Genomic DNA, 9,937 nt, shown 5'->3' with positions numbered 1-9,937 from the left:
GCCTCTGTAAGCCAAAAGGAATCCTAATTCTGCAGTTGTGTAGGGGCTAGTGGTTCTCCCGGCTGTTTCCCCTGCTGCATGTTTGTTTACAGATACCTGAGGCGAACTGAGTCATGCCGCTTCCTTTCCCAAGGGACATGCCGGGTCATACTGCGGAGCCTCCAGCGAGAGGACCTCGGCACACACGTGACGAGCGTTGGGGTGCCTTCTTGGGCGAGGGGCATTGCGAGGCCCTGGCTGCACCCCAGAGCTGAGTGCACCCTCTTTGCAGGTGCCTCACTTCGCAGCCTGAGCTCTCCATCGCCGCCGCAGCAATCGCTCCGTTAGGAGTTTTTCTCTGATCACGCTGAGATCACAGATCAAACTGTGATGGCTTTATGGCTTCGTTTTAGCGAGAACTAACTGTCATACGAGAGAGCGTTACTGATCTCCGATGGCAGGGATGCTAGGAGCACACAGCTGGGCTTTTTTAGGAAGCACTCTGACTATCTCCATAATTGTCTTTGCGTTACTGCTGCCCCAAAGGCTGGGATTTGAGGCTCCTTGCGATACATGTGCTTGCTTTTTTGCAGCTGAGCTGTATTCTAAAAAATCAAGGTCATCGTGCTGAGTGACATTTAGAGTTGGATAAAGATTTGTATTCCCAGAAATGTAAATTATTTTTGAAGTCTGAGGTCACCGTTTTGGGCTAATTTCTGTGACGAGTGCTTCTGTAAGGGAAAGGGACAGGTTTTGTTTAAGAGCTGCTTCTCCCTTGACTTGCCTGTACAAACAAGAAGGCGACACAGATTTAAACAAACTCAAAATCCCACCACGAGAATGCAGCAAGACTGGATGGCTTGGCGTGAGCCGCGATCCCACCTTGGCTTTGGGAGAGGGCACGCGCCCAGCCCTGCCCCATGGAGGGCACCACTGCGGGAGCTGCCCCCGCGCAGGCACAAAGCAGCCTCGGAGCTCGGGCTTTGGAGGGGGAGGAGGAGGAAGAGGAGGGATGACCCTCATCACCACTCCCCCAAGGCTGAGCTGAGCAGGGGAGGAGCTTTGGGTTAGAGCCAAGTCCCACATTCACAAGGCTGCAACTGCAGAGAGAGTGGAGCAGGGAGGCAGGAGAGTTTGGGAAGAGGAGAAAGCAAGGAAAAGGGGGCAGCTGCCTGCAGAGAAAAGGGAAGAGAGAGAGGAGGCAAAAGGAGGCAAAAGCAGTCTTGGGTCAAAAGAGGAAGACCACGGAAGACAGCCTACAAAATGGCGTTGCTCCTGTGGCTGGGGTCCCAGCTGTCATCCTGCTGGAGCAACCTCTCTATACTGGGAGTTTTTCTTGCCGTCTTCACTTTACTCCTTGACTTCATGAAGCGCAGGAGGAAGTGGAGCCATTACCCCCCGGGCCCAGTGTCGCTGCCGTTCATCGGGACCATGCTCAGCATCGACTTCCGCAACCCCCACCGCTCCTTCAACCAGGTGAGTGCTGCCCCCCAAGACGAAGCGTCACTCGCAGACCGTGGGGCCAGGAGGGGTGAGGACACCCTGGCGCGATCAACCCTTGCACATAGCCAGAGGGCAATGCCCTCTCCAAGGCCCAGGAGGAATTGTCACTGCCTGAGGACACTGACCTTAGATAAATAATCACACGCCAACACGCGCCAGCCGCCCTCCCCCAGTCTCTGCGTGAGCTCAGCGGGAGGTGCCGTCGTGCCCCCGGTGACGGGTGATGCTGGCTCTGCTGGAGAGCTGGCCACAGCTTAGCACACGGGCGGGTGTGGGGGCAAGGGGGATGACGAACAAGGGGAGACAAGCAAACTGGCTGTGGGCCGGGGACGCGGCTGCGGGAACAGCCAACTTCCCTGCCAGTTACTTAGCGCGCCTACAGGCATGTGACAGTTCAGTTAAAGGGATCAGCTTGCGGGATTTGCCCCTGCAGCAATGCCCAGAATCTGGGTAGCATTCCTGTTCAAAGTCGGGGCTTAGCTTTTCTCAAAGGAACAGCACAGCACAGCTTGCAGCAGATAAACCACAGGGGTTTTGTGCTCCTGTTCGCAAACCCCAAAGGCCTTTTCTCTAGGATGGCACTGTTCAGCTGCCTGTCCAAAATCTGTCAAATGGAGAAACTAAATACAGCATTTGTATTACTTGCATATTGTCCAAAAGATTACCATTTTCAAATTACATCAGGGTCATGCTAACCACAATCTTGACCAGTAATCGCTTTTAATGATGTATTCCTGGTGCCAGTGAAGTGCTAATTCCCTTTCCAACCCCACTGCATATACAGCCTTAAGTACTTCAGTGCCTTGCATTGCTACAGGGCAGAAATGAAAACACTTCACTTTCTAGCAACATAAAAAAAGCCAGAACAAAGAAAAAGAAGGCAGAGCACAGTCTGTGGGGCACTGCTACGATTGCACTGTCCTCCAACAGCGTGCTCCAGGGCGCTTTGGTCAGCGTTACTGACTGGCAGGGGAGCTTCGACCTGCCTTCCTAGGAGTCTGTGTCCAGTCAAAGGGCTTGTCTGCCTGGAGGAGACTTAACCCCATGGCAGAGCCATGGTGGGTGTACGGCTGACAGGCTTACCTGCAGCCATCCTGCTGTCAGCATTGTGTCCCTTACAGACCACGACAGATGTAGGTTGTGTGCTGGTTAACGGTCTTATTAGATGTGTACACTCCTTTTAGGGAGAAAGGTGACTGAAACTCCAGTGTGGAATAGCCTCCTCCTACCGTGTTTCTGCAAACCGGGCTCTGGGTAGATCTTTAGGAAAAAAAATGCATACTTAAAAAAAAATTACATCTCCCCTTATCATCAATATTTCCTTCTGGCAGAAGTAGACTAACACAAAACTTGCCCAGTCTTTCAGAGCAAAATGAATACAAGTATTAGGAAATAACGTGTTGTTCAACATGCAGCCTTTGATAATCCCCAAAAAGGTCCTTGACCTTATGTCATCAGACTTGCACAATGGTCACGGCAGCGGTTTGGCCAGGATAGGTGTATTCTACACCTCTCCACTCACAGAGCCTTGGTCCCTGCTTCAGCCGCTGGTTGGCAGCGCTCTGAGCTGTTGCACTGCAGAGACAAAGGTCAAAGGCCAGTTGATGGTCTCCTGATAAAGGCGCCTCAAACCCCACTAAATAGTCAGGGCCCTAAAGGAGGGTATGGCGACACTTTTGACCTTACATTCAGCTCATTTTCAGGGACGTAATTTTTATCTTGGCAGCTTCACGAGAAGTTTGGAAACATCTTCAATCTCCAGAACTGCTGGACCAACCTGGTAGTACTGAACGGGTATAAAACAGTGAAGGAAGCCCTGGTCCACAGAGCGGAGGACTTCGCTGACCGCCCCTACTTTCCAGTATATGAACATCTGGGCTACGGAAATAAATCTGAAGGCAAGTCCCTTGGAAATGCACGTTCTCCACTGGCACTAGCACAGGGAGGGACTGGGTAGATGGTGGGTAGGTGGAAGATGTTCTCAGTATGGTGCCACCTTCTCATGTCCCTCCGGTCAATCTCCTTGTATGTCTGCCACTCTTTGGTGGTGACAGAACCAGATTTGATGAAAAGGGGGCTCTCCTCAGTGGTTGTGGTACAGCTCCAGCTGCTAGCGCACACCTCTGCGGCAGCGTTGGGACACTATCCGTGGTACAACCTTCCTGCCAGCCTGGGAGCTGGTAGCTCCCAGCGCCCAGTGATTAGTGGGTATGCTCACACACTATGTGTGTGTCGTTGTTGTCACCCAAAAACCGGTTAACTTTCTTCCAAGATAGAGTATTATCCAGCCCACAGCTCTCCTCCTCAGCTCCAGGGTGGTGGCACAAGCTGCTACCCAGTTCACACACGCTGAGGATGCAGTGCTGCATGGTTTGGGGGAGTGAATCCTTTGTCCTTAGCAGCACTTGTTGCACTCCCTGAATCCCCCTCCGCCTTCCCTAGCCGTGCACATGCGTTAGAAGGTGCAGTAATCCATTTTTAGACTTGCGGTAACAGTCTGGACAAGGTCAGGCTCTTTCATCTAGCCACACAGCTCTGTACCGCCAAATTCACATTTGCTGTTCTCTAGCAAACTTTGCTTGATGTACGGGGTCCGGGCTCCTGACATTTCTTGCTCATCCGTAATTCCAGGGATTATTATAGCAAGATATGGGCACGTCTGGAAGGAGCTGAGGAAATTCACGCTTTCTACCTTGAGGAACTTCGGGATGGGAAAGAAATCCTTGGAAGAGCGAGTGTCAGAGGAAGCAGGATTTCTGTGCTCTGCAGTCAATTCTGAAGAAGGTTTGTTGCATCCAGAGGGACGGGGGAATCGTAGGAAAAGGCAGTACAGCGACACAGCGAGAGAAGTGATGCTACAGCCACCCTCGTTTGCATGCAGTGCTCTCTTCCTAAGCAAATGCAGCATTTCTAGTCCATAGGCAGTAGTGACCCTGCTCTACCTGGAAGCCACTTCTGCTTTACATGGTGGGGCCACTCCAACACGTTTGATATGGGAAACAAGTAGGAAATAAATAGAAATAAACAGGTAAAATATAATTATTCCCAGAGCAACTGGGTAGTTGTTACCTTTAGGAGGTTTAGTGGAACATAGGGATATTATCCCATGCAATAGACGTGCAGCTGAGAGTTTTCACTGCACGTGGCCTATCATCTAGGCACAAAGCAAAGTGTTACCTGTCAGGGCACAGAACAACTCTGCAACTCAGTTTTTCTTGGGAGTTCTCTCTTTAAACAAGGATCAACCAAAGAGTAGTAGGGGATGAGATGATCTTCACTCCCTAGTATGCTATATTTGTACTTGGAGTGGTCTGGGGGCTTTTTCCCTTGAAGGCATCAAGGAGGCATTTGTGTATCACTGTTGCTGACAGCTGGGTGTTGCTTCGCTTCATTGCTTGGTCACCTCTTCCATTTTCAGGTCGTCCTTTTGATTTACGTTTTCTTATAAGCAATGCAGTCTGCAATGTGATCTGCACCACCGTCTACGGAGAGCGTTTCGACTACAGTGATGAGACATTCAAGAAGCTCTTACGTTTGTTTGAAGGCTCCCTGAATGAGGAAGCTGGATTCCTGCCTCAGGTGAACCTAGAGCATAACACGTTCTGTGAGAAGCTGCCCTCTGACGCTTGAGCGCATTGGGTTTCCATTATTTTTCTTTTTGCACCACGTAACATCTTCTCTCTCTCTGGTTCTGACATCCCAGCTGCTTAACGTGGTGCCCGTTTTGCTGCGCATCCCCGGAGTGCCACAGAAAGTCTTTCGAGGGCAAAAGGCGTTCATGGACTTCATAGACGTGCTCATAGATAAGCACATGGAGACCTGGAACCCTGCACACGTCCGAGATTTCACTGATGCGTTTTTAAAGGAAATGGAGAAGGTAGGGTGATGCCAGCAGAACCTCGGGAGCAATTCTTCAGCCTGTTTAAGCTTGTGGATAAAAGCTGACTTTCCTCATAAATCTGTATCTCTTGCTAATTTCCTGCTTTTTCATTCCACGTTGTATCTTGAGAAGAAAAGGTGTGAACTTCTTCCTGCAGTAACCTCCTTTACTGTCTTAAGAGATCATATTATCTGCTGATGTTCTTGTGCCGTTTTCTACCTTCACGTTCCCCTCACAGCCTAGCACTCCCTTCTTTACAGTCTGCACCATTCCAAGGGCATTTAAAGGGCAGTGATGGGCAATTCACTCATATTTCTAAGCGTGTGCCAGGGGAGAAGTCAATGTGCAAGAGTCTGTGTATGTCTCGGAGCCGCAGTGGCTGATGTCTCAACATCAGTTACAAAACTGCAGCAACAGACTGGCTTTTTGGTATCATTGCCCACTACGTGGCCTGCCTTTAAACGAAGTTGACTTGGAAAGATGGTATCTCCCTCGGGATGTGTGTCTTGGAATTGCTTGCTAAGAACTAGTTCCCTACCGATCAGATGAAGGCCTAAATCTGAACCTCACTGAAATGAAGAGGAGTCTTCCCTTTGATTCAGTCAGGCATAAAGTCAGTATAAAACCAAAGGTCCTTGTGTCAGCCGGTCCATCCACCATTTGTTTCGGCACATGGATTCACTCAATTTCAAGTGCCAGATGAGCAGTTGTAGCAAATTCTGCCTGCAAAATGCTTCCGCCATCCGGGTCCTCGGGCTGGACGGCTGCTCAGCATAACGAACCCCGTGGGCACCGGGCACCTCCGGTCCATGCATAAGCCCCCCGGCTCGCACGGGCAGAGCAACGTGACCTACGTTACTCTGCGCTGGGCCGGACTGTCTGGGGGCGGATGTTAGCCTGACCACGTTGCCTCTTGACACATCTCTTCTGCTCGCTAAGGCCCCCTGATAAGCCAGGCTCAGAAATCCCTCTACTGGGTTAACTTTGGTCCGGTCAGCCCCTTATCTCCCTCGCAGGAGATCTTTTATTGGAGTAACAGTTGAGTCTCAAACGCCTTCGTAATTGCTCTCCATATTACAATGGCATCAAAATATACAGGATAACTTAACACAAGCTAGTCCCTAGGAAAGAAAAGTATAAAAGGGATTAGAAAAGACAAGCAGATGAACTCACGCAGAGAGCTTGTCATATCTCATATGCTAACAAATTTGAGCTCAATTAGCATTTGGATGAGAGACCAGTTTTGCTGAAATTGGTGTTGCAGACTTCATAGGCAGCAATGATACCCTGACTCTTTTTTTTTTTTTTTGATTGTATGAAAATAGCAGAGCAGAAGCAACAAGAGTCTGTAATGCATAGCTACAGATAACCCTCTCAAAATACTGTTAATTTTGCATCTGACACATCAATGCAGCCTCCTCTCCACTGCTTGGGTGTTATGATCCGATCAAACCTGAATAACTGTTCCACCTCCCCTGGGGGAGGATGTTACGGCAAGTGGCAGGGCCTGCTGTTTGAGTTGAGAGCATGAGGCGTTCCCAGGCAGGTCTGGCATCCATCTCTGAGGATACATGAGGTGACTGATGACCTTCAGATACAGGAGGTAGCGGGGTTACTGAAGTGCATCAGTCATACACAGTCTGTTGCCCGTGTTGTGCTCTACCAATGAACCTTTTGGTCAGCAAAAATGGCTCCAGTGCTTCTCTATACTCCTCTGGAACAACGGGCTTCTCGCCCAGCAAGTACCCCAGCTCCAATCACCCACTCCCTTGCTCTCTGCAGGGTAAGGCGGCAGAAGAGAGCGGTTTCAACTATAACAACCTTCGTCTGGTGACCGCAGACTTGTTTGTGGCTGGTACCGAGACCACCTCCACCACGCTCCGGTGGGCTTTACTGTACATGCTTCTCCACCCAGAAATACAGAGTAAGTCGGAAGACAGGCAGAGGTTTGGCATCTTCCCTTCAACCCTCATTCTTCTGTGAGGAGGCTGAACATCTTCTCTCTGTGGTTTGGGGATTTTGCAGTGAGGAACAGCTTTGGTGACTGTTGGTCTAGCAGGAACCAGGAGAGATGCTTCCCAAGCATAGCTGTTCTGGTGGGAACCAATGAAGGGGCGGGGTGTAGCCTGGATGAAAAGACTGGAATTGGAAGGCCAAGTTCGCTCTCACCTTCATTTTGAAGGCTGAGTGGGGACTCTCAGTGGCCAGAGCGCCCTCTTTCCAGTATCTGAAATAGATGCTAACCTGTTTTAATTCCGTAATGCCGCATGCCCAGGTACCCTTTCAGCTGCATAGAGCAGAGGTAAGATAGCACGTCTAGTGACCTTTATTGAAGACACTGTGCACAAACAATAGTCATACGGATGGCTCTGAGCAACTGAAAGCAAATGCATTCCCCTCTAGTTTCTGTTTCTTTCTCTAATTGCTTGTCCTGCTCTCACCCAGTGTCCACAGTCTCATGCTGCCAACCTTCCTACAGCTTGTACCAGCCCCCTTCTGTTTTCCTGAGGGCGCTCTGATTTCTCAGCTGTGCTGCTTTCAGGTAAGGTCCAAGCAGAGATTGACGAGGTGATTGGCAGAGGGAGATCACCCACCATGAAGGACCAAGAGAGCATGCCCTACACCAATGCTGTGATCCATGAAGTGCAACGCTACGGGGATGTCATTCCTATTGGGCTACCTCACATGACGTACCGGGACACCGAGTTGCAAGGCTTCTTCATTCCCAAGGTGACCATGGCCAGACAGGCAATGCAGCATCCTCTCCCTGTGCAGACTCCAGGCCTGGGGTATGGGTGGCCCCACGCAGCTCTGCAGCATTCCGCTTCTAGCCCCAAATCACAGCCATTGGCAAGCACCCAAGTAGAACATTCTGAAAAGCTAAGAGCAGGCAGACAGTCACATTTGTGCCCTAGGTTTGTGCTGGTTGTGTGGGAACCCAACTGCAGCGGCAGCTCAGTGCTTTCCTCGTGCTGAGCTGCGACATCCACTGCCCTGCCTGTGCCGGAGGGAGGAAGTAAGGGGGCGTAATGGGCTCTATGGAGGCACACGACACCAGCTTACTGGCTCCTAAGACGGTAGTAGTTGAAACTCCAAGCCCTGAAGCTATTCAGATGCTGCTGCCGTTCAGTTCACTGCCATTCAGCCCGCTGTCGTTGCCACGGGCAGCAAGGGCATTCTGCCCCGGCACCACTGGTAGCAATGCAAGCCTGGGATGGTTGGTTTTAGCCTTGTGGTATCTCCTCTAGCTTAGAACATTGCCACGCGAATCAGGAGAGCTTTGCAATTGCCCACGGCCCTTGCGAAAGCTGGGCTTTGAAGTCTGTCAGCTGCTTCTCTCCAGCTGAGAAACGAGCCCAGGAGGATGGGAGAAGCAGAGCCTGTGTCCACTGCATAGCCACGAGCTTGGCATTTGCATGCCACAGCCTTTGTAAGGACACAAATTGTGGAAGTTCAGGTGCTTCACAGCGTAGGGCAGGCACCACATGTCATTGGAGCAGTGCCCTGCTTTACCTCTGTTTTAAACAGAGGAGATCAGTGCCGTACTCGGAAGCACCGAACGACGGTTGCTATTAGATGGGATACACGGAGCAAGGGGGGGCCAGCCCTGATCCGTTGTGCCAAGATCATGCTGCTGTTCTCACTTAACATGTTGTTTCTCTTGTGGAGGAGTGCAGGGGACCACAGTCATCACCAACTTGTCATCCGTGCTGAAGGATGAGGCAGTCTGGGAGAAGCCAAACGAGTTTTACCCCGAACACTTCCTGGATGCCAGCGGGCGGTTTGTGAAACCAGAGGCCTTCCTGCCTTTCTCAGCAGGTAAATCTGCAGGGAGGATCCAGCTCCAAGTCCGGGGCACAGCAGGAGGGGTGATCTGCTCCTCCCGTGGCTATTCCAGCCCCGTTCTTCTCCCTCTCTTGCAGGTCGCCGTGCCTGCCTAGGGGAACAGCTGGCCAGGATGGAGCTCTTCATTTTCTTTACCACCCTTCTGCAGAAATTCACCTTTGTGCTGCCTGAGGACCAGCCCAGGCCATGGGAAGACGGTCGCTTTGCTGTCACAAGCTCCCCACACCCATACCAGCTGCGAGCTATCCCCAGATAAGCACCCACCGCTCCCCTTTCACTCACAGGCCACCACCCTCGCACTCTCTGTCAGCAACGTTGCAGGTCTAGGCAGGACCATGCCAGGTTCCACTCAAGGCCTCTCAAGTCTGTGCAGATGTTCCCAGCTGGGTAAAGTAAGGATATGCCCCAATATTTATAGTTTAGCTTAATTGCAGTCTTAGATCTTGAATGAGGTAGCCATAGCAGGTTACAAAGGTGATCAAGTGTGCAAGTATGTCTGTGCCCAATCAGCCCGCTCTGCTGGACTCTGGGCCCTCATCAGCTGCAGAGCAGTTCACTGTGCATACAGCTGCTGAAATAGTCATCAGTGCTGAATTAGTTTACTGAAATACAAGGGTACCCTGGGTGAAAGACAGCCCTGGGGTCCTGCCAATTCTAGGAGCAAGACACCTTGGAAAAATCTGCAGGGTGCTCCTGGCCCACCCCCTGCCTTGTTAGCCCCACTGCGTA

The 9,937-nt window shown here is 51.1% G+C and overlaps 1 protein-coding gene across 1 annotated transcript; it reads left to right on the top strand.

The window, feature by feature from the left end:
• The first annotated feature begins 1,242 nt into the window (after window positions 1-1,242).
• LOC104503834 (cytochrome P450 2D17) lies at window positions 1,243-9,464 on the top strand. Its single transcript, XM_010157207.1, has 9 exons — window positions 1,243-1,455; window positions 3,209-3,380; window positions 4,114-4,266; window positions 4,901-5,061; window positions 5,186-5,359; window positions 7,145-7,286; window positions 7,905-8,092; window positions 9,040-9,181; window positions 9,286-9,464. Exons 1-9 carry the CDS (start codon window positions 1,243-1,245, stop codon window positions 9,462-9,464), a joined length of 1,524 nt encoding a protein of 507 aa, XP_010155509.1.
• The last annotated feature ends 473 nt before the right edge of the window (window positions 9,465-9,937 follow it).

This window comes from Eurypyga helias, unplaced genomic scaffold (assembly GCF_000690775.1).
Source record: "Eurypyga helias isolate BGI_N326 unplaced genomic scaffold, ASM69077v1 scaffold29328, whole genome shotgun sequence".
NCBI lineage: Eukaryota > Metazoa > Chordata > Aves > Eurypygiformes > Eurypygidae > Eurypyga > Eurypyga helias.
Note: the sequence above shows the minus strand (reverse complement) of the source record. Positions and strands in the feature narration are given on the sequence as shown.